This window comes from Trachurus trachurus (genome assembly GCF_905171665.1).
Source record: "Trachurus trachurus genome assembly, chromosome: 11".
NCBI classification, from domain to species: domain Eukaryota; kingdom Metazoa; phylum Chordata; class Actinopteri; order Carangiformes; family Carangidae; genus Trachurus; species Trachurus trachurus.
The window spans coordinates 24,493,770-24,519,239 of NC_139904.1; the positions used below are offsets into that span (position 1 = coordinate 24,493,770).

At 44.6% G+C, this 25,470-nt stretch overlaps 1 protein-coding gene across 2 annotated transcripts; it reads right to left on the bottom strand.

Annotated features, from left to right (window-relative positions):
* Positions 1-3,353: 3,353 nt before the first annotated feature.
* Positions 3,354-25,214, bottom strand: pals2b (protein associated with LIN7 2, MAGUK p55 family member b). 2 transcript variants are annotated; one of them, XM_083982002.1, is made up of 14 exons: positions 25,117-25,214; positions 18,663-18,725; positions 15,919-16,176; positions 11,866-11,966; positions 11,055-11,207; positions 9,327-9,479; positions 8,880-9,107; positions 7,955-8,086; positions 7,751-7,847; positions 7,345-7,413; positions 7,098-7,259; positions 6,786-6,988; positions 6,508-6,636; positions 3,354-4,934 (listed from the first exon to the last, which is right to left on the bottom strand). In XM_083982002.1, exons 3-14 carry the CDS (start codon positions 16,049-16,051, stop codon positions 4,758-4,760), a joined length of 1,737 nt encoding a protein of 578 aa, XP_083838128.1. In that variant the 5' UTR covers positions 16,052-16,176; positions 18,663-18,725; positions 25,117-25,214; the 3' UTR covers positions 3,354-4,757. The 2 variants fall into 2 exon arrangements, with proteins under 2 accessions (XP_083838128.1, XP_083838129.1); XM_083982003.1 differs by lacking the exon at positions 15,919-16,176 and having other exon boundaries at positions 25,117-25,205.
* Between the last annotated feature and the right edge of the window lie 256 nt (positions 25,215-25,470).

The following is a 25,470-nucleotide window of genomic DNA, read 5'->3' on the forward strand; positions in this document are numbered from 1 at the left end:
CTGACAAGCCAGACTATATCATTAAAATGTGTTTGCTGCCGCTAGGGTGCGTCTAGATTTCTAGGCTAAAAGACAGCTTGATTATATTCAGATTCCTGTAGTAGTGCAGCAGTGACCGGTCCTAGAGAGAAGCTAAGTGGAGTATAAGCCATGGTGGCTCATTTACACTGCTTAAAGCAGATATCAGCTTCACGGCCGTTTCGGCTAATGCTGCGTTCAAGGCAGGCTTTTGAAACCGTAAGTTACAGCTTCAAGTCACAACTACGACTTGGTAGCGTTCCAGGTAACCCGTAGCTCGTGTTTTTACCATCCTGTTGTCTGTGAAAGTTCCCTATAACGGCCACTCGTAACTTCCGACCCGTGAACTCGTACCAGATCGAACTGGTATGACTTCACAGGAAGGAAAAACACAAAGTACGAGTTTCTTTGAACGCACCATGAGTTAGCAGCCCCCGCCCTTGTCAGGCATCAATTGGTCCTCGTGCTACGTCACCACATTCACGCGCATCCCTTGGCTGCACACACAGCCCTTCATGCCGTTCTCTCTCCTCATTGGATAACACTTGTATCCCACAAGGAAAATTTTCTCCTCGGGTTACAGCAGAGCAGAGTGACGGAGAGACTCGTGTTTAGGCTGAAATACTTCATGTAAGTGATTGCTGACGGAAAATAGGACTATTTAGGACTTATATTAACAAAAACATTCCACTGATATCTGCTTTAACTTGTTTTTAGTCTTTATTTATGTTCAACAATAAACAAAGTCTAATAGTAGGTACAAAGTGTAGAAGCAATCAGACATTTCCAAATCCCAATACACGAATGAACTAAATATGAAAAAGAGGAAAAAATAGTAATAAACAAAATAATAAAAGATAAATCAAATAAATAAGAATAATAAAAGCTATATAAAGTGGCAGACAAATATGGTATTCTGAATAATTTGGTCAGCTTTTTTCCGAGCTCCATAGGATCTGAATAGAAAGTAGACGGTGGACACGGCCCCTTTGCATATATAAAGAGAATGTATTCTATGAAATGTCTACTTTCCATTCAGATCCTATGGAGCTCGGAAAAAAGCTGTCGGACTTAACTTTTTTTGTCGCGGCGCTCAGAGCGCTCAGAGTTGAATATATATATATATATATATATATATATATATATATATATATATATATATATATATATATATATATATATATATATATGGCTATCAGGACCGACCAGGAGATGTCCCGGTCGGCCGCCCAGCCAATATGCTCCAGCGAACCAGCGAGCAGATCGCCCTGCGCGGTTGCGCGGTCTTTATGACCAGCCTCAGTGAGTTAAGGCTAATGTAAGTCAATTATGTTCTCATGATAATCTTCAAGGTTTCCTTGAATTAACTGATGTTAACAGTCCAACCATTATTTATACCACTTCTTGTCTTTTTACATCTCACTCATGGTTGCGGTGACGCAGACTCTCATCAATCCAGACTACTAAATGATTTTTGTTTAGCCTCCTGTCTTTATCTAATTCTTTTTGTTCAGATATAACTGAACTTTCATGACCAAACATATAAAATAACCAGCAATGTTTGTTCGTTCTTAAATTGTAGAATGGCGCAAAGCCTCATGGGAAATGGGAAACGCGCTAGAAAAAAACTGAGAAAGTTATCTTTAAACTAGCGGCTACGGCTAAAAATAGAACGACTCACGGAAGCTAAACAGCAAAGCTTATCAGTCCTGCCCGTGTGTCACGTTATTTATAAGTTATATTAATTTAACAAGACAACACAGTCCGTGCTAAGTGGGCCGGTACGTCGGTACCTGGTCGGTACGCGGTACCGTTACTTCTGGATTTTAACCACTTGAGAGTCGGAACCTATGGGCACCGAAGCATGTTGGTGAGTAGGACAAGACCCGAAACCGCTGTCGGTAAAATCCATTCGCAGAGCAGAGTAGGGAGGGGGAAATATACCTGACTGGATGTAATGTTATGGTCAACAGCTTGAGTGGCACTAATTGCAGCTCTTTCACACCATTCAGCATTTCTGTAGCCTACTTTTAATACAAATCCATGATCTAACTGGTGCCCACTTCTGAAGGAAATAGCAAAATATAGCTACCCATATTTCTTATTTTTCTTATTCTAACCCTGCCCCACTCCACCCCTGATATAGGCCTACAGTAGTAGGCTATATCAAGCGGCGCTGGCGGCTCGTTTCGGCAGCGTTCAGAGAGAGAGAGAGAGAGAGAGAGAGAGAGAGAGGCCGTTGGTCACGGGCACTCAGAGCAGTAGGGTCCGTGTCCACCGGACACTATGAAAAAAATGCGTCGTACCAGGCTCACGTCTCACATTGATGGTGAGTCACAGCCTCCTCTCTCCTCTTCCACCGGTGGAAATTCTCTGATTGTTCACAACGGAGTCAGAACGGAGCGGAGACGCCGGTGGATATTCATGTGAACTCGTGCCTGCGCGCTGCGCGCATGTAGACCTTTCTCTTCCTCTCACATTGCGGATTATTGTGTGCGTGTGTGTGTGTGCATATGTAGGCTAAAGAGGCACCTATGCATAAATACTGTAATACTGTCCCGTCTAAATAAACAGGACATTTACATTTAGGCTATGCAGTGTCATTTTGAATTATATTTTACACAGGGGTGCCGTGAGATTTTATGCACTTTTGAAAGGTGCCCTGACTGAAAAAAGTTCGAGAAACGCTGAACTACATCAATCTACTGGACTAGACGCTCTGGAAACGTTATGCTCTGGACTAGACGTCTCATTTTTGTGTCTACGACAGCGATGGAGGGCTGTTCCCTCTTTGAGCAGGGCCCCCGGAGGATGTGGCCCCAGGATTGGGACACAGTTTGTGATTGGAGCAGTCAGTGACCTGTTGAGAAGAGGAACTGTAGAAGTAACGCGAGTACAGCGAGTAAATGGAGAGGTTAACTAACAATTAGCTAAACTAGCAATTTCAGGGAACATTTTGGCACGTTAACTGCTAATTAAGGAACATGGTATCAGCTTTGTATCCCCCACTCTCATTCCTACAACCTGTATCTATAGCCTAGCCTACAGTGTGTGGTGCTTGTTATCATTTCTATGGAAGACTTATTAAATGTTACATATGACTTCAAAAAAGAAACCATTTCTCAGTCGTCTGCAGTCGGGCACTAAGTAGCCTACTGGCTGATCATCTCTGCTAGCAGACAGCTGGGGTGCTATACACTTAGGCTAAGTAGGATCATATAGCCTACCCCCAAAAGGTAGCCTTCCTAATAACCAGCCCTAACTTTATATTAGAATCATATACTGTACACATTTTTTTTTTTTAAAGAACCACTTTTGTGAGGTTTAATAAACTTTATTCATCATAACTTTGCTGATAAAAATGTAAAAACAAATCTGTAGACATGAGGTTGGTGTGAAACACATAAACAGGGCTAGACGTGGCACAGGTTGACCTCAGTCAGGATAATAAAATGTTACATATATTACAGAGAATATCCATATAGGTTATTGTCAGAAGAAATTTGAAAGGGGGATAAATTAAATGGCCTCACCTTAACACCATTTTAAACATATTTTCCTTGTTTTGACAAAGTTTACAGAACATTATGAGACATTGTATAGTACAGCTAAAATTTTACCCTTTGGCTTTGCTAGATACATTTACCATCCAAAGTCTTATTGTGTTAGTATAGTAAGAATTTATCCATTTTAAAGGCTGTAGTTGAAATACCAATCAGATCTAACAGCAGTGAATTTCAAACTTTATTTGGAGTATTGATTCAGGCTTTGGCATACTGCAACACTGAAAGTAAGGACAATAAGGAGGGAGTCGGTTTGAGCCACATTCACATATAACAAATTGGTTCATGTATAGACAGTAAGGATGATGATCAATGCCACTGTGATGATCACACTCCAGACTGACTGGCATAAGAGGACAATTTAAAAACAAAGCAAAGGATCATGTGTGATAGAACACTACACTAGAAATCACCACACTGATGAAAAACTACTGTAAGAAAACAAAACTAGACAAATTACCAGTGTTTCATCTTTGAAAAAGGTACATAATAAAAGTTATTTTTCTTTCACAAAGCAGAGGAGTTGTGCACGAACATGCCTTTCAACCTCTGTATTTCTTAGCCAATTTATCCCGTGGATGACACTGTGAACAGGATCTAGGGCCAGCTACTTAACGTTAAAGGTTTCAGTTGTAGGGGGGTGAAAATAAAACACAGCTCCAAAGGTTACTCAGACATGGCAATGATGTGTGATGCTGACAGATTTCTTGGACAATGGCAGATCAAAGATCTTCTGATGATTCTCCTCGCTCCTTGTCTTCAATTTGTAAATTGGATGGGGATCATAAATCCTATATGTCCATGAAGGAAGATGACAAAAACACTTGAAATCATGAGAAACAACTACAAAATAAGACATGTAACTACTACAACAATAAATTAATGTAAAAATATGGCCCAAGTGCGTGACCAGATTTTTTTTTTGTTTCATTCTCACTGGAATTCCACACTGAATAGAAAGATCTTTCATAAAAAGTTATAAAATAAATAAGCACTCTTTCCCTTTGAGTTTTGAGTAGAAAAAAAGTTGCACGGCGTGCAGGCCTAAGAGGAGAAAGAGCAGTAGGAGTAGTATTTTTTTATTATTATTTTATGTTTTTTTTTGCGGATGCATCTCTGCCCTTTTCTTCTCTTCTTTGGCCTTTATGGTCAGAAACACACACATGCTGCTGGTCCTCAGTACACCCAGTTCACTGGGACCCACTGGGGTTCACTGCACAGTTTGTCCACGGCGGCCTGTAACGTCTCAAAGGCCTTGTCCAGGTTGTCGTTGGTGATGGTCAGGTCGAAGTAGTGGCTGTAGGCCCTCTGGATGCGGGCACTCTCATCCACTGTTTTCCTCAGGTCCACATCCTGCCGACACACAGAAGACAGGTGAGTTGTGGAGCCATGTACAAGCTGCTAATGTGAGACGCACAAATAGTGTAAAATGTAGGAAAATGATGAATGACTGAGAGGTATTATGTGATTTGAATAACTTTTTTTCCAGGCATTTTGCATCAGCATCAGAATGAAAAAGAGGACAGCTACTTTAAGCTCCTTTATTCCTTTTCCACAATTTCAGAGATTATTGTAATTTTGACTCCACTTCATTTATTATACAGTTGCAGTTACTAGATATTTGTAATTTAAAGGTACATTGTGTAGGAATTACTCCCATCTAGTGTTGTGGTTGTATATCGCAAGCAACTCAATCGTATTTTTCATGCTGCATGCACGTGAAATTGGGTAGACGGTGGACAGAAGACAGCCGCTGCACGTAACGGCATAAAGGCGGCACGGTGGCACAGTGCTTAGCACTGTTGCCTCACAGCAAGAAGGTCCTGGGTTCGAATCCCCGGCCGCCCAGGTCCTTTCTGTGTGGAGTTTGCATGTTCTCCCCGTGTCTGCGTGGGTTTCCTCCGGATGCTCCGGTTTCCCCCACCACTAAAAACATGTCAGCTAGCCTAATCCTCCAGTCAGCGCCACTGACCAAAGGCACTGGCTCATAATCAGGAGTTGGTCCCCGGGCGCTGCACCGTGGCTGCCCACTGCTCCTCAGGGATGGGTTAAATGCAGAGAAAGAATTTCACTGTACTAGCTGTATATGTGACAAATAAAGTACCTTTAAAAATAAACAAGCCTCTATGTAAACAAGTGGTCCGTCAGCACGAGGCAAAACAATACACGTGACAATATGTTGTCATGGCGATGTCGTATTGTTTACCTGACCCACGTTTTACCGGCTTTCTCTCGACTTCTGTGACTAAAATAAGATCTGGTTTGTTACCGACGGCCGTCTGCCCGACTGCACCTGAATGCAGCATCAGTGTAACGCTCCATTCCTCCTCACTGCGTTACCACGGTGACTTTTCACAGACGCCACCTCCACCTGAGCCGACAGCTCCGGTGTCTCCGCTGAGTTTCCGTGGTTTCCTACCGTCACACTGCCACTGAACGTAAAAACATGGCGACACGACATGGCAGCCAGCACCGAGCTTACCCGCTCCATGGAGATATGAATGATATGAACGGCAAATTCAGAGCTGAAAGGAACACTTCAGTTTGTTGATGGGGGGATTACTGATTAATGAAAAACATACTTTTGAACGAAATAATCGATTTTCGTGAATAGATAACAGGAGAAGTTACACAATGTCCCTTTAAATTTGACAAAAAATATGAATCATAAATAAGATTTAATACTTGCTATGTTCTGAAAGGGGCAAGTTGAAGGGCCTAAAATTGCCTAAAACTTGGATATTTATGTAAACCACACTGCCACCTTTACTACGACTTTGAATGTAGGTGTTTTATGTGTGTGGATGTAGTATGTTGATAATGTAGTATTTCCACTTTTAAAATAAAGTACGAAGTAAGAATGTATAATCAGATGCTCATATGTCTGGTTTTCTCTTTCTTCCAGGTGGTGTTGGTGTTCACCTACCGTGAGCTGCTTAGTTGTGATGCCTGCGTCCACCACAGCTTTGTGCATGCCCTTGAGTGTATCAAAATCTGGCGCTGCAATGAACACCACATAAGGCATGAACTCTGCTGTTTTCAGCACCTTCAAAGCCTGGAGAGAGGTGACCAAAAGGTGACATTTTAGTCAAAATATATAAAAGTACAGTTGCATTAGTCAAATGTACCTGGAGATATTGTTAAATATTCTTTTGACAAACTTTAACCCTGCATAGAATTTACAGTCCTTAATCTGTCTCTCACCTGTGGGTTGACATCCAAGATGCAGGTGCGTCCCGTGCCCACCACCTCATGGATGGACTCGATCTTGGTGCCGTACAGGTTGCCATCATATTCCCCGTGCTCCAGGAAGCGGCCAGCCTTCACATCGACCTCCATTTCCGTCCTACTGGTGAAGTGGTAGGAGTTGCCATCCAGCTCGTCGTCACGAGGACGCCGCGAAGTGTCTAACAGAGGACAGAAGCAGAGTTAAGTGTTTGCTTGGACGTCGTGAAGCTTTCTTGCTTAGGGTGTGACAGAATTCCTAAATACAGACAGACAACATGTGGGACCTACATGGTATAGTTGTGCCGAAGCGGGTGGGCTGGAGGACCATCAGTCGGTTTTTCAGGCTGCGTCGACCAACGCCCTGTGCACCGATGAGAACCAGAGTCTTTCTCTGGAATGCTGGCACTTTTGCCACTTCCTCATAGATCTGCAGCTCGTGTCTGTCAAACTCTGTTTAAACACAGACACAGTTACACTATGAACCCACCAAAGAAAAAGATAATGAGGATGTCAGAGCGACGAAGAGCTTTCTGACCTGCATTCTTGGCTGTCAGGTACATCATCTTCTTCTTCTTTTTGCCAGCTATAGTGCCACAAAGGATCCCTACAAAACAAGAATGACCATTTAGACACTTGTGCTTTTTCTCTTTTTGCAATTACAGCATCTGGTCAGAAGGGGGCAGGTGTGGACCATATTCTGATCGTTTGAAAACCATGGGCTACCCAGGCTTTTTCACCATAAATCAGTTTTCAGTGGTAAAAGCAATAGCGAGGTGACAGAGGTCTGGCAACAAACACGCCGACAGAGTTAAAGGCAATCCATCTTTTCAACATCAGCCTCGCTAAAGAGAGAAACTGGAAACTTGAGTTGTAGCTCTAACCAAAGCACGATTTACAGTGTTTATACACACCAGCGCCAAGAAATGTTTGCAGCGGCCTACCTGATCCGTCAAAGTCTCGAGGGACGAACGCTTTCCTCTTCTCCTCCAAGAACTGACTGGGTATCAGTCCTGTGGCTCCGGCCACCACATGACACGCCTGGCACAGATTACAGATTAGGTCATAGTTAAGACTTGGAATCTTTTTCGTGCCTGTGATTCAGTGACAGACACACAAAGGAAAGAAAGAGATAGAGGACGGCTCACCTGCCACCAGTTGGGATCCTCTCTGTTGACAATCTGAAGGATGTCGCCTTTCTTGAAGGCCATCCCAGCCTCTCGGCAAGGGATCAGGTTGTCATTGGCTGGGTTGTAGTCAAAGTACGGCCTCACATAGACCTGTGATGAGCACATGAAGTGTTTTGAGCCTTTGCAGAAGTTAATTCCTACATGTTTGTGGGTCAAGTGGTTGTGGACAAACTGCACGGACACACACAAACTAGAAAAACAAAAGGGCCGTGAGCCCAGCATGCTGTCTCACACTCTAACACAGAAACAGCGGCTCATTCACGCCCATTACGTCCCACACTGCACCCGACACAGCTGCTCACACTGCGCCAACGGTGGAGGCTTTTGCCAGCCAGTGTAGTAAGTGCTCTGGCCGATGTATTAGATTAAACAAGCAGCTAGAGGAAGCAATAAAACAAGCCAGTAAAGTATACAGTGCAGTGCGCCGTGAGCCACAGAGCAGGATGTGATTTTACATTACGTGTCATTCAGTTCTACTGCTGTTCATTCAATTTAAGCCAAACAGGCATTTCCAAGTTTATGTCTGTTTATTCAGGATACACAATCTCTGCAGGACTTTTCTATGCAGGAGGCATAACAGCTCGAAAAATCTGTGGTGCATGAATGAATGAGAGAGAAATAACTAGATATATCGTACATTACTGTACTTTCCATGCAGGGAACGTGTGTGTAAGAGACAGAAACAGCTAGTGTGACCTAGATAGGACGTGGAGTGTTATTAATAGGGCTCCAAGGGTTCACATTCCTGCACAGGGGATTGTGGGAAGGCCGCAGGACAGATCACCAGCTCTGTACCACTGCCCAACATCTGCCTGCTCATTACATAAGTGTGCATGTTTGTGTCTACATTATCATCTCATTTGACACTCGTGTGCGACTGTACCTGTGGAGGTGCAGGAGCGTCTCGGTAACTGGGGAGTATTTTCAGCGTAATCCCCCCGCTGCAGTCTTTGAGCATTTCCTGCAGCTCGGTGGGGTTGTTGCCGACGTCCTTCCCATTCACCTCCTTTATGATGTCACCCACATGGAGCAGGCCCTGCCTGTCAATCATGCCGCCATGCAGGATCCTAGCAATGACCAGGTCGTCTTTCTCCACACGGAATGTCACACCCTGAGACAAAGAGAAGGAGGACGGTGATGTTTATCCTCCCATATCTGTTTTTTTTTTCATCCACTCCCTCTTTCATTCACCTCCAACCACCAGCCCCCTTGTTCTGACACGTACTCACACAATGAATGATTCACGCAGCTATTCATGTGGTTATGTGCTCAACCACTCCCTGCCAGCAGGATCCATACACACACTCGGTCATTCTGTGTCTCCACTCACCAATGGCTCTCCGGCCTTCTTTCGGATGCCAATCATGCGCACAGCATCGGCCTGCATCAGAGCGCTGTTCACGGCCGCGTCATTGGCCGTTTCAGCCGGGGGCGGGACTTCATAACACTTTGAGGCCACCATGTCATGTGCCTCCAAAAGAGACTGAGAGAGCGAGAGAGAGAGAGAAGGATAAAGTGAGAGAGAGAGTGAGTGACCATGCTTACGTAAGTTTGAAAGAGGAGAAAAGAACATTCTTCCTCTGACAAATGAAAAGTTGAATCCATGAGCTATAAAATAAACCTTTTGTACTGTACACGCTCACAAGTTTTGCTGTTACACCTGTACACGGTCTGGTATGACCTGTGTATTTCTGTTATTAAGTTGTTTGCTGCTACTGCACTTGCATTTAAGTTTGAACCATTATTACTGCCCACAAAACTGTGACTTGATGTCTCAAGTAAAGATAAAGTGATGACAGCTGTAGAAGACGTTGACAGATGGTAGAGGTGGAACAAAGACAGCCGGCACATGGACAGACAGTCGATCAGAAACCTGTACCGCCACAGAATAAGTGTTTCATTTGCAATGCTGCAGCATCTGTAACAGTTAACATTCACCATTTGTCTCTCGGGTTTAATTTCAGGGTAAAAAAAAAAAAAAAAGCATGATAATTGTGAGCACAAAGCTGTTTAAACAACAAACTTCCCAGATGTGCCTTCTCACAAGCATATTAAAAATTGTGGCTTAAAAAAAAAAAAAAAACTAATCGTCTAATGGCACAAATCCCAAATATGGATTACAACCAAAATGCATTCAATTAATTCTTGGTTTGCCGAGTGTCCGTCCACCAGCTTTTGTCCTAGCCTGTGTCTTGATATACTATCGGGACTACGCTTTAACTACCCACCAACAAGTGACAGAAAAAAAGTCCATATACTCACACATTCAGTATGTGATGTAATATCTGTTTCCCTCATTCCTCTTCTCTTTTCTCCCCAGTTTGCCTTTCCCTCCCTCCCTGTCTCTCCCTTTCTCTCTCTCTCTTTCTCTCTCTTTCTCCCTCAGTAGGTCAACAGGGTCTTATCCTCCAGCTTACAGCACACAGGGCCCTGATTGGTGCAGAGGCCTGTTAGGCTCAGAAGTCCAACTCCTATTGGTCTGGCCTGTGTAAAGCCCCTGGTCAGTCTGAGGATAGAGGTTAGTGTCCTACTGATGCACGAGGACAGGATCCAAAACATCAGCTCTGTGTTACTGTAACTACAGTCAAAACATTACGACTACACGCCCAGTTCAGTGTCACCTCCCACCTGCACTTCCCAAAATGAGTTAATATTCAATCCACTGGCAGCACCACTACATTCATAAATCAGGTTGTATTTAGCTTATTGGCAGAACAAATATTTAACATGCGGCATGTAAATTGTGCAGTGTGTGTGTGTGTGCAGGGCCGTTGTATAGGGGAGAAAGGTGATGATAATTCTAGGGGCCCAGCGCCCAGTAGGGCCCACAAAAAACCCCATAGTCTAATCTTTGTATGACTGAATTATTCTGCGTAAGACCCTGACTAATACTCATAGTAATGCTGCATTAGCATCAAAACAAAGAAAAAATGATAATACATATGTAGTCTAAGAAAAAAAGTTGAAAAGTCAGGGGGCAGGGGCCCACTTTAGTATTCTTTCAGGGTGCCTAGAATTCCTAGCAACGGCCCTGTGTGTGTGTGCATGAGTTTCCCACCTGGAAGTGTGGCTCCTGCAGTATCTTGGACAGTTCGGCCGCACTGTCGTCTTTAACCTTGAGGTGGCTGATGTCACCCAGAATCTCTGTCACCAACTCCATGTTGTTGTCCTGCACCGCCTCCAGCTTGACTTCCTCCAGCTGCTCGTGAGCCTGCGAAGGGGGGAGGGTTGTTGGGAGACAGAGTGGCTCAGGGATGGAACATTTCTTTCGGATGTGATGAATGGAGGAATATTTCTGTTTTGTAAGAGAGCTGATTGCTGATGTCATGTTGTATTCTGCATACAGGGTATAGAGGCGAGTTATCATGGGATTAGTTTCGCTGTGTAAGCAAGCCGCCGTCTGCCTGATGTTATGCTGTAAAAAGTCAAAGCAGTCTTTGTTTATGTTTAGTCATCTGTCATCTGTACAAGTTCCAGCCCTGCAGGGCAGAAGCTGAATGGTGGAAAATGACAGCAGCCTGCCTGACGGGACCGACAGGCAGCTGTCCTCCACCTGAACTCACAGCACACTATAGCTTTCAAACAGCACTGGAGACGTGTGTCTGTGTGCAGAGGCAAGACATGCACTGTCAGTAAACAGGCACAACAGGGCAGAGATACTTCATTTTGTGACTTGACAGCTTGTATCCACTTGTGTAATTCCTGTGTGCGCCCTGTTAGTCAAAGCCTTACTGTGCCTCAGCCACAGCAGAGCGAAGCAGTGCTGGGAGCAGGGGGGGCCAACGTCTCGGAGCTGGCTACAGTGTTAGTCTGCTCACTGCTGCTCACCCCGAGCTATGTGTGTGTGCTACCTTAGCCTGGGAGCGTACAGTGGGACTTTCCATGATGCCGCGTAGGAAGAGCAGGTCAATGTCTTTGGCGCCCGTGGAGGTGGGCAGCTCACCCAGGTTATCCACAACCTGCTGCATGGCTGGGTGGACGGTGGAGAGACACAGATACGCCCGCAGACAGACAAAGAGGGAGAGAGATAAGAGAGATGAGTTAGCCAGGCGTGAAAGTCATACAAAGCATAAACACACACACAACGGTGTTGAGGATACTGCAGCAGCCAGAGGGAGAGAGACAGTCCTTGGCTTGAGAATGTCAGAACAAGCCTCTCACTTTCATGTTCCCCGCTTGGAGCAAATATGGGCCCAAATGCTACAAAACGTCACAATATTCAATATTAGGGATGTCATGATAATAAATCTTCTTGGTACAATTAGAAATAATCCTATAATAGCCTAATATAGGACCAGTTATTAATCCCCAGGGGTAAGTGTTTGAAATATTTAAGTCATTAATTGTTAGCTATACCAAATGTTTAAGTTTATTTTAATCTTTTTTTTTTTTTTAAATACAAATGACACGCTAACATTTAAATTCCTACCAATTCAGTGTTACTTTAGATAAATGGAACAGTATCTGTGCATTTACCTTTACTTTGGCACACATCTGCCGATATGGTTCAGACATAATCTTTTTCAGAAAGCGACTGTATTCATGAACCTTTACGATCAATTAATTGTGGCGTTAAATACCGCGATTAATTGTGAAAACAAGTAATCGTGACATCCCTATTCAATATACTTATGATATGCCATTCTGCACAACTTGACTGTTCAATGGCCAACATATAATTTGAACCATTAAATAGGTAATAAAACATAATACACTCCAGGTGTCCAGGATTTATGTTGTTGTCCTGACAAATGAACTCTGTAAAGTTCACAAACACAGAGAGGGAGTGGTGAGGACTGTAGGTATCAGCCAGCTAACACCCTAATGCCAGGGTCTCAAAGCCCATGTAAGCCCATTTAAGACACTTAAAGCCCTGGGAATGTGTGTGTGTGTGTGTGTGTGTATGTGTGTGTCTCCGTACCATTACACACTTATGTGGGCAGTTAAAATGTCCAGTCAGCACTTGTATGCACTTGATCCTCTCTCATGATATCTTTACGCGTTGCTCCACTAGCTCATTATTACGCCATAATAACCCTGACTCATGTCATAAAGCCACACTCTAGTTTACACAAAGTAACACATATTAAATTGTTGCCTTGGAATTAGAAACTGTGTTGTTGTTTGAGGTGTTTTCTGCTGCGATATGTGCAGTGTTGAGATAAAAATCTATTTAGCCCGTCCAAAAACAGTCACGCTGCTGGAACACCATTTCACATGTGATAAATTCATAAAAGTTGTTGTTTCAGATAGTTTACGTAAGAATTTTACCACATGAGGAGCATTTCACATGGCAGTTTGACATATGTTTCTTCAAAATGTCAGTAGGATCTACTGCATCAAATACTCTCTCACACGTCTCCTTTCGTGAGGGCTGGATAGTGTGCTTCTTTCATAATCAGTATATTTCTGTTCTAGATAGAATCTCAATTCTACTTTTTTTGGTTTGCAGTAGAAAAATTGCCACACCATTTAAACTAGTTTGACAGTCTAATTTTCATATTCAGCGATTCCTCATTGAAGTCACATAGTTGTATGATTACAAAGGAAGACATTTTGTAAAAACAATTTATCTCACAGTGAAGTGAACCTCACTGTGACTTGAACACAGAGCACAGACAGACTACATAAACAGCAGGCTCCATGCAAAAAAAACAAACCTTAAATATTTATGATCCTCTTTAAAGGACAAATAGGAGAAGCTCTGCAGACTATTAAACCTGGTTATCCACAAAGCAATACATGTATCTCTTGAGACCATAAGAAGTCGCAGTCTAAACCTCGGCTCTGATATACAATAGATAGTAGCAGGATGTGCAGTTTCTTTAGGGACAACACAGACCTTCAGAACAGAGTGGTAGTTTTAGTAAAAGCATCCACACAACCACACAACCACAAACCAGTATTAAAACACCAGCCTGATTGCAGTGCAGTCACTCACACTTTAATTAAGATTAGTCATGGTGCAACCTCTGGGAATATGGAGAGTAATGTGTTTCCTATTTCACAATTAAAACACAATAACTTGTGGGAGTAAATCTAAAATAAAGTCGCCGGTTTGTGTGAAGGAGAATAAAAATACACAGCAGAGGCTAAACCTACCTCACTAATATATTTGGACAGGAATCTCAAAAATACACCAGTGTAAACACAATGACTGCACAACTAAGGTTTTGTGTGCTCTCTCTCTCTCTGTGTGTTGACCTCTACCCGCGTGGTCAGCTCATTGTGACATTGCGTCCTCAACCACAGGAATGTTTGCTCATCCCAGCCCCCATCGCCACGTGTACTTGTGTGTACATTACTCATCAGCACAGGCAACCACGAGATGTTTTCCTATCTAGTGAGAGATTTGAGATGAACTAAAGCCTATACTACAAAGTCTCTATAATCCTATGAAATATGGCATGGGTGATACAACCACCTACCAGCCTCTTGCTAAGCCTGGCCTGAAGAAGTTGTAAAAGCCAAGAGATTACAGCACTGGACAGTGTGCAGTAGTGTTTTTTTCCCCAGCTGGTTCATCTAGTTAATGAATCATCCTGCTTACCTGTTCTTAACTCTTCCCTCTGTGGCTCTCTGGTCTGCGCTTGCTGTCTCTCACCATCTAACCACCGCCTCTGTGTACACCTACCGGCTCTGTGTGGACTGAATACCAATGCAGAGACTCCCTGCTTAAGAATTCCTAACTCTGTTTCTCAAGGAACGCAAGACAAATCCCACAAGGAAAGACCTGGCAACCTGTATTACGTGTGATTTTTTTTTTTGCTTGTGAGATGGAGATCAGAGGAGCACCTTGACTGGCAAAAAAAAAAAAAAAAGTAACATCGCCCTTAACAAAATATATTTCTGTGTTTTTTTCAGCAGTGCAGGTTGAGCACTGACACACCTTGGGGGGAAAATAGGCAACTCTCACAGCAAAAGCTCCTTTACAGCAGAGATTCCCAACCTCAGTTATACCCAAGGGCTCATAGATCTACAGCTGCCAGATGCTGCGTTGAGAGACTGTCGAGTAGCTAAACTACTATGAAAAGATATGCATTGATGAAATTAATATTAATGGGATTGATAATGTGCAGAAACTACATTTTAAAACCAGAGAACTGTAAACATTTTGCTGAAAGTAGCCTACTGCATAACCTGTTGAAATAGCGAAGTGCAACAGATGACCTAACAATTAAACTATTTAAAAGTGACGTTTAACTGGTTAAAATGGATTGGTAAGACTAAATGAATGTGCAAAAGGTTAAAGTAAAGTACAACAGACGTTTTAGCTCATGAATGATAGTTGAAACTAGAGAATACATTTCCTGAAGGAAATACGGGTGAATGCTGAAAGCTGGAAGCTGAATGAGCTGAATAAATTTAAGCTGAATGAGCTGAATAAATTGTTAAAACAACGCTGAATTAAGTGAAGAAACTGCTGAAGCAATCTTGAAGAGATGAAACAATATATGAAGAGTATGAAATGGTTGGAAATTACTTGAATTGTTGAAGATCCGTATGAAGAAATTGAAAGGCTAAAGTCTACTCAGATTTACTTAAAACTGACAGTTTGAAAACATCTTTGAACCATTACTAATATAGATGAAACAATATTACCAAGTCAGACTAAATACTGTCAGTTCAAATACAGAATATTAATTATATTAGGGAACATACAGTTTAAACATGAATTCAGATTTTGAACATGATCGGTGGTTGATGAAGGGGATACTTAAGATCATCTGACGGGTGCAGTCATTGCAGGTTAGGAGCCACTGCTCTAAAGGATGATCAGATCATCTACTAATGCTCCCTTCTGATTAGAAATGTTTCATGAAACACTTTCATCAGTCTGTATATCTCAAATTTCAAACCAAAGGACTACAGTATCTCTAAATTTGAGTATGTAACACCCCGCTTTCTCCCCCTTTCCTCACCTCCAGGTGTATCTGCTCCCTGGGTGGACCGCATGGCCGGTGGCGCCTCCATGCCAGGCTGTCCCTGGGGCGTCACCTCCTCCTCCTCCTCCCGTACCCCATTGGGGGAAGCATCCTCCATAGCTGTGACCATCGCCAAGCCCTCCTTCTTCCTCCCTGCTGCCACAAGTATGCTAAGGCTAACCACTAGTAAACCACCAGCAGTTTTGCAACTATGTCTTCTGTCCTCCAATCCTCTTGTCTGGCACTGCTGACCCTCTAAACTCCCGAAGAAAACACACAAAAGGGAGAGGAGAGAGAGAGAGAGAGAGAGAGAGGGGAGAGATTGAGGACAGGGAATGAGAGAAACAAAGAAACACAAAGAGAACGACAATAGAGTGGGATTAAGATCGGGGAATATTGAGAGATGAGGAGAGGAAAAGGAGCGGAGGAGAGAGGAAGGAGAGATGAGGGGGAGATATTTAAGAGGAGAGAAGATACCGATGTGAAGATGAGTTCAGAAAGACAGGCATGGCCAGAGGCTGAGAGGTAGAGAGCTGGATTGAACGCACAGATGTGGACATGCGTTCAGTGCTGGTCGGTCCCCTCCCTCCACTCTGGCTTTAATACCTTCCCTTCCTAACCCTAACCCCCTCCTCTGCTGATAACACACACACACACACACATACACGCACACATAATCCCACAATCCTCTCCTGCTGTGGAGGGCTTGCTTGAGTACCCCTCCTTGTGTTTCCCTGACCCCACCCAAAGTCAAGTTGCCCCTCTTGTCTGGAAGGAGGCACACATGCACATAGACAGCAGTTCAATGGCCCATTATGTAAGTAATCTTACATAAGTGTTACTGAATGGAGCCTGACCTTACATTCCTATTCTTTCCCTCTTTCTTTCGCTCATTCACACTGTTCAGGGTTCAGAAACTCTCAGTGTGGACAGATTGTACTTGTACGTGTTCCCTCAGCGGTCATCCACCTCCTTAAAGCAGCATGTGTCTGCCTAATGTGAGCTTTTTGCTCTCTGGGTTTCTTCTTTCATCTCCATCCCTCCTTAAATTAATGCACCCTTACTACCTTACTTCTCACTAAGTCAGTGGACTTACAGTGCTGACAGGATTATGCACATTTCTTTGGCTGCAACTTGAGCTTCTGCACTCCTGGGGCTAAATACTTTTGGGCAAATTTACTGGGTGCAGCACTTTCATAGAAGAAACCTTGTTTCCTTTCTAAAAACCATTTTCTCCAATCCTTTTTTTATATGGTGATGATGCAAATGAATAATCACTGTGAATTAAATAAGCATGAACTGGGGGATCATGAATGTTTGAATCAAATGGGATGTTTCATTGGATGAATGGGAAATTTTCAGATTAAAAGTCAAGGGAGCTCCAGTCTCTAGGATTCATCCTCTGGGGACAATGAATGACTGTACGATGGCAGTTGGGGGACTAACTCTGCCAAGCAGCCAGGGAACGCCCTTGAGCCATTGCAAATATATAGTGACATAAAACAACCCAACTACAAAAGCTCAGCATATTTTGGACTATTTTTTGTTAGATAGTCCTTCTTGCGTCTGTTGTACGATCAACAATCAGAGCAAAAGAATAATGTGAATAATGTTAAAAAAAAAGAAGAAAAAAAAGGCTCCTCCCCTTCACCGCCCATCAGTCCCCTCCTACAGCGACACAGCTGTGCAAGGAGCAGATCTGCAGGCTTTAATCCGCTCCGCCACTCCCTCCACTCCATCCTCAACTCCACGAGTCAACCCCTCCCCCAACTCGGGACATGGGATTTTAATCCGGCCACAAAAAGCACGGGATTACAGAATCTCTCTCTCTCCCTCTCTTTTCACATCCGGCGCCCAAACATCTCTACCACAACTACAGCGCTGGCTTGTCGACGGGTTGAAACGGCCTTCAGCAACACTGTCGCTACTCGCTGCCTCTGAAGTGTGAGGATGGTTTCCAGCCGTGGGAATCAGTGCACCCTTCAACTACATGCCCCCACAGAACTACAGGCAGTTCACAGTTTGTTGAAGACACACAAGGTTTTAGAAAGTAAAAAGATGAGAGCTGATTTTACACAGTTTGACTGAGGCAGAACAGCTGTGTGAAAAGAAACAATTTACTCAGGGTAAAACAAAACATCGTGGGAAGTCGACAGAATTTAGGAGAACAAGTAATCACCAACTCCCAGTCACTACTGAGAACAAAGAGATTGCGATACAATTAAAATAATTGGTTTATTATTGAGCAATAAGCCTAGGCTATTTCTGTTGGTAAAAAAAAAACACACACACTCTGTACCTGAGACCAGACCTGAACATTTACCAGGATGTGGAGACATCATATAGGCCTTCTGATACCCAACATCTGTAACAGATGTGCTTCCTTCCAGTCACAGTCATTCATAGGTAATGAATGAAAATTAACATTTTATTTGTATATTAAAAACCTTGAGACTTCAATTTAATTAGTTCAGATGGATATGAGTAGGAACCTTCAGGTGCAGTAAATGTCTCATAACCTTGTAATCTACAAGAGCATAAAACAGCCATGAGAAAACCAGCCGCTCCCTTCCTGCCTTGAGAGTTGTTTTTCTAAGAGAAGTGATGGGCACATCCTCACTTCAAAGACTGGCACTTCTCCCACTGAACTGACAAAATCATGCCAGCATGCAGAAAACATTTTCCTGAACATCTTCAGCGAGTCGGTGCAGAGGAAGAGGCGGGGAGGAAATCGTGTTTACCTGTGCCAGTCGGTGTAGCCCAACCACAGTCCTACTGGCTACTCATCAGTCAACTGTGAAGACCTGGAGAGAGAAAGAGAGAGAGAGAGATGCATGAAACTTTGTGAGGCCGAGCCTCATGAGGCATGAATATTCAGCTCTACTTGCATTCCTCCACACTGGTTTTCATCATTCCTCACACACTTGCTTGGGCGTTCAGACTCCTTTCGCCCTCTCCATCTGCTTCATCTGTCTATGCCATTCAGGGGCGATTCATTGCCCTTAGCTATTCAGGGAGGCCCGCATCATCAGCTGGCACAGCGCCATCAACGTAGTAAATGACCACTATTCTGTGAAAGTAATGACAAAGCAGTATGCATTCATTCGAAGAGAGGCTCATATGTCGCAAATTCACTCATGCGTATACAACACCATCATAACCTTATCAAGTGAAGTTTCAGCAGCTTACAAATATGAACCAATACTGTCAAATTAAGGATTGATTTGCACAGTCACAGATGTCGGCTCCTATGCAAGAACAGGTGCAGCAGAAAGAGGTCATTTAGAAACAGCCAAAATATCTGTGCAATGATTTATGTGATTTCTGAGCTGATGCTACAAACAAAAAAAACCCTGATGGATCCATGTTGAGGAAAATCTCCACTCAGGGTCCTCCTACTCTCTTGTTCTGGGCCTTAATAATATAACATGTCAATCTCAACCTTTAACTATGTAAAACCATTATAGGTTTTATAGTCAGCTGCAAACTACATCTGCTGATGAAGATCATAAAAGATTATTGAGAGCAGCGGAACAAGGAAGTGAGCATGCTCAAGGTCAAACTCAAATTAAAGATGAATTTCTTTGTCGGCCATAAAGCCAGCGTTTCAGAGGCCATTTCTTTGCCTCTCTTCCTTTGATCTCTGTCCTCAAGTGTGGACAGAACGGATCGCCACCACCGCTGCGACATCCCCTGCCTCGCTGTGTGACGTTCAAAACGTTATCTGTCTAATAGAAGTGCAAAGTCTGGCAGCTCTGTACCCATTCATGCTGCTGTGAATAACCATTGTGAAATGGACCATTAAGAGAATGCAAGCCAGCAAAAAAAACAATGAAATTGTGTGATTACAAATAACTGATGCCTGCACTCAATAGATTATCACTCTTCACTCTTGCACGCTTCATTTCGTTCAGCCTCTCCCACTTTTCCCTCCATTTCTCTATATACTTCTGTCGCCCTGAGCTGCACGGGAAGGAGAGATGGTCTGGGAAAAAGTCACAACTTCTGCCTACGCACCAGGTGTAAAAGCATCTACTAAACGTTGTGAAGGCTGAGAGTGTTTCTCCGTGTTAGTGTACACTCACAGTCAGGAGGCGACAGCACCGACCACTTCAAGCTTGACCTTAAACTCAACTCTAGTTCCACTCACACCAACATGCTCAGTCAGATCAGTTCCCAAGTGCTAAAACTTTTACAAGGTCACAGAGGAAGTCCACTCATCATCACTGGTTTTTGCCATTACCCCTTTTTGCTGTACCAGCGTATTTTCACTCATCACGCTCAAGCTAATTGGTCTTTTATTGTACAAGAAGAAGAAAGAGGAAGAGAGAAAGCGAGGGGTCGATTCATTACGCAACACAGATTACGATCAGGCCTGACACGCTCATTGGAAGTGAAAGATATCCCCTGCAAGAATGTTAATGGAGGCAAAGCCACCAGGGCGATTCGTCACCAAGTCATCCGCACCATGGAGCAGGAGACGGGCCAATCAGAGGTCTGAACGAGGAGCAAAAACTCATCAGAAAAAACTGGGAAGTTCACAACCTGATTTTAGAGAAGAGTATAAAAAAAGGGGGGGTGGGACAGAAGTAATGGGAGCATTTCAGGAGTAGATTTAGACCATGGGACGAGGGGGATAGATAAAAGACACATTAGGAGTCATAAAGAGGAAAGAGGAAAGAATCCTCGAAGATTAGACCGAGCTGTGGGAAAAGCCTCTCTCCCCTGTGGGGATGAGAGGAGGGGAGGAGAAACGAGAGCCTTGAGAGAGAAGAGGGTGGCGTGAGAGGTCGTGTGCATGCAAACACCTTTCAAATCCGTTTCACTCTCTAGAAACTGACAGGTAATTAGGTTTCTTCTAGTGATGGCTGCACGAAACTGTATTTTTGTGTCGGACTGTGCATTAGTGCCCTCTTAGAATCTGCTTTACATAGGGCATTTGTAGGGAGTTTCTGCGTGCACATATTTGCATGCAAAAGCCTGGTCACCTCAAGGACTCGTAGGAAATAGGTTACAACACACTTAAATGTTTCAGCAGCCGAGCCAGAGCGTGTCACAGTGAATGTAACACCGAGCAGACACTGGACTGGACTCAGCGATGCCCTGATGTCCTGTTACCTCCACCGCTGTCCGCTCCTGCTCCCTCCTCCTGGGACGGAGAGAAAATCACAGGAAGCGGTCACTTGCAAACAGCAGCTGCCATTGGCTGGCGTGTGGGCCAACAAAAGCCCTCTGAGTGCCCCCGGTTGCCAAGCACTCAGATGATGGACAGCTCATGGAAGGAGGAGGAGGATTATGAAGGGAGAAGGGGTGGGGTGGGGGGGAATCAGAGTGTTTGTTTTTGTACGAAACATCACCGCTGTCTCACACATGTAAACAAGCTTGTGTGTGTGTGTGTGTGTGCATACGTGCGCTATTAAAAGCACAGGCAAACATCAGCAGGGCCTGTGTGGTTTTAATTCCTCCAGTTCCAGTCACGCTAGCAGGAAATCTCACTCTACCTTTGGCTCCGTGTCTCACTGAGTGCTTTTTTTTTCTTGTGAGTTTACGGCCTCAGATGGAGTTAAATGAAACATGAATACACACAACTGTCATGGCCATAAGGCATCCATCCTGGAGGAAACGCTGACATAATGCCTGTGTGCTCTCTCTCCGTGTCTATTCTCCCCTGAAACACTTAACGCTCAGGCCTCTGAGAGCAGCCGTCACTCTTGCTTCCTCTCAATGGCTTGAGAATCACAAAGGAGGCCAGTGAGCTCTGTCCTGCCTGCGAGTCCAGATGTCACTTCATTGGCCGACTCCGGGGGTAGCAGAGAGCAATTAGTAAACTTCCCCCGAGCGCTGAGCAGCAGCAGCAGCAGCAGCAGCCTCCCCCTCTGTATGACGCTGGTGTGGTAGTGAGCACTGCAGCCAGCAACGTATTGAAGGAGACAGTTTGTACACACATGTCGACATACGTGTATGACTGGCTGTTCCTGTCCCGCCTCCCACCCATCACCCTCTGCCTCCAGACAAACTCTATGTAGGTCACTCCATGTGTTAACACAGCCACTGAGTAAGAGGATTACACTGCTACCCCCCAAGATGGCCATCTTAGCAGATCGATATCTGCATATATCCATCATAGCAGTCATTGCCCTATTATTATTACTGCAGCTGTTGACGGGGCTGTCAATAGGAGGTTGATGCAATCAGCTCCGTTTCTCCAAATCCACCTCCAAATGTTGAGGGCGCAGCTTTATCCGCATTTTCTGCTGATTCATGCTCATCTCTTCACCTCACCTGACACTGCAGTCTAAATTACCATCATTTAACGCAAACATCAATTGTTGCATCAGTGCACTTTCCCCACATCACCCCAAAAAAAGTGACCTCATTCTCTTCCTGGGTGATGATCCAGCTGGTGGGACGTCTGGGCTTCACCAGCTGATGGAGCCACACTGCCGTCCACAGCTGGTCAGAACCCTTGGGCACCGCACATGCAGCGATCTTAATAACGAGCACCTCGTGACATAATCTAAGCAGCCACATGGCTGCGCCTGCTCCTTCTCAGTCTCTCTGCCTTCCACTCCTCCTGTTAGTGATCATTAGTATTAAGGAGAAGAGAGGGAGGGGATGGGGGTGGGGGAGTGATGCAACAGCACTTAACGAGACTGCAAAGTTTCAGGAATGAGAGAAGTGATGTTTTGTGATGTTGGATGGTAAAGAAAAAGGGTGATGGGTGCACCGGGGAGAGAGAGAGGAAGAGATAAGGAAAAGGAATGAGGCTCATATGAGTTCACTGGCTTGGAGTGTGTTTGGCTTCATTCTGTCTTGGTTTTGAATACTGGTGAGAATTACAAACACATCATAGAGGCAGGACTATATGGTCTCCTCTAGCAGGAGCTGCTCCAGTAAAAATGAATGGACTTTGATCTGACATGCATGATCATCTTATATGATTTTAATGCATTTCAGTTGAATATGCTGTTTATCTCAACGCATCTTGTTCCCAATTCTCCTAACATTCGAGGTGAGCGTCCCAGGTTCAACATTTCCCTGCTATGATTGGACAAAAGGAGGTGTTTCCCTGCACAAACTCAAACTGTCTTGTGGTCCATGGATTATGTTATTGTTTATCTGCAGTGGCGTGCCCCTTTAAGGCCTTGGTGATGGATGAAATCTGGTGAATCAGCACTATAGGCTGCAGCAAGAAAAAGAAAATGGCCAAAGACGTTCGCCTTCACTTGCCTGTTAACAAATCTGTTATTCAGTTCAATATAAGGTTCTTCCCTGTAGAGATGAGGTCTTTTGTTTTGTTTTGTTTTTTTGCACAGAGATGCAATTAACTTATGGTAACTGTTGCATGGTCAGTTGTGTGTGAACAGCAGGAAGGTGCCGCCTGGAGCCTGGAGGGAGGGTTGATTGTAGGTGTGTAGATAATGATGTGTTGTTGGAGCTGGGAGGTTTGAGTCACTCCAGTGTGTGTGTGTGTGTGTGTGTGTGTGTGTGTGTGTGTGTGTGTGTGTGTGTACACTCCCATGTCTCTGTCTCTCTCATGCTCTCCCCCTCCTCCTTTTAGTTCTGTACCATCTCTCCCATAGCTGTGTATTAATAATGGAATAGTAGAAGCTTCAGAGTGTTGGATCTGATCTCTAAATGACTCACTCTCATACATTCCAACATCAGGAATGTGTGTTATGAAAAGTGTGTGTTTCCCTCCGCCCTAATGACGGGAAGGAGGATGGGAGGATGGGAGGATGGTTCTGACGGCTGGGAGATCTGACTTTGTGCCTTGTCAAGAGGCACAACAATAAAGGTCATCCTGGATCATGACTCCAAACTCTTATCCCTGCCCTGGCACCACACATTCCCTCTAATGCACTCAGCTGTCTCTGTCTCCTTCCCTTCCTCCCTTTGTTCTTCCTATTCAATTTGAAAAAAAAATCTAATTAGTTTCTTATACAACTGAATGGATAAAAGAAAGGCCCCATATAAACTGTCATTTTGATGCAACCAGATCCATGCAAACTCCTTCTTCTGGTGGTCTGGTGGCCTATGTAGCCCCTCCCAGGAAGGATCCCCAAGGATATTGCGTATGTGCATGCATGGGCTTCCCCCATCACGTGCGGGAGGCTAAACAGCTTATAAACCTTCGCCAAGTGACCTATGCTCCTCTGAAGCAAGGGAGTCCCAAGACCCACTGTAGTCTGTTATGATATGTAGGTGGTTTTATGTTTCCACTAAGTGCTCACATAAAGTGGGTCTGACATCGTGTTAGCGCATTATTATTTGCTAGATGGTGCACTCATATATCTCAGTGGAGGTGGGGGGGGGACAAAAAATAAAAATCAATAGGAGCGTCTGGCTGCGCCTCTGGTTGGCCAGTCTCAGTCTGTGCCAAGCCTTCTCCGTTTTCATTCAGCACCAGCTCAATACAAATAATGCTGTGTTGATATCTGTGTTGTGGAAGTTATCCAGACAACAGCAGGTGTGAACATGTTACCTGACAGACTATACAGATATGACTATGTGTGTGTGCGCTCTGTGTCTTATCTCCAGCCCACCACCCTTTGCTTGGCCGTAGATGTTGCAGTCTGTATCATTCCGGGACGGTGCCGCGTCTTTCCTTCCAATAAGCTCCAACCGGCCGCTCTTCCTCATGTATATCTTTCCCTGTCATGGATCTACGCCACGGGTTGTGACGCACGGCCAAACATCCGTGCGCCAGATCCAGATCCGTGCGCTTGGCTCGAACCGTGCGCCAGATCCATGCCAGAAATGCCCGTGCCGTTTTGTTGGCTGACCAGACAGCTGTAGCCCTACATTCACACCGATCTCCTCACACACACACACGTGCGGCCATTTTTTGTTACCCATCCGAGCCATTGTGGCGTGCGCACACTTGCGACTACAACCCCATCCGCTGGCTGGATCCTTCCTCGTGATGTGCAGAGAGAAAGGGGGGAAACGAGGGGGGAAAGGGACGCGTACCGACTGCACAATAGGTGCCCAAAGCAAACTGGTTTGTGTGTGAATCCAGCCCGCTCTCCCAGCGCAGCGGGCTCTATAGGGGGGGCAAAACCTCCCCTTCTGTCAAACTCTGCTGCTGCACCTCCAACACGGCAAAGTGTCTTTGTCTCCCCGCTGGAGCGGCGGCGGATGAATGAACGTAAAACCTTCACATCGCGAATATGAGCACGAGCCGGGGCTTACCTGTGAATCTGTGCGCGTGAGTTCGCGGTAGTCCAGCCGACCGTCCCGGTTGGACATTCAGACCCCCCTCAGCTGTCTGTCCTGGTCCCGCAGCAGACTACCAGAGAACACGATGCCAATCAAACAGACACGCCCCGCCCCCTCCCCTCACGTCATAGAGAAACGGCCAATAGCGGCCGAGGTTCAACCCTCCCTTGGAGAATAGCTACATATTGTATTGTGCATATAGTATTTTCCCTCTATCATTCACGCGTCCATTCACACAAACAGGCCACATTTCAGCAGCTGTTGTTTAGAATGACTTCAAATAAACAATGCAGCCATCCCAGAGTACCTGCACACACAATCAGGCCA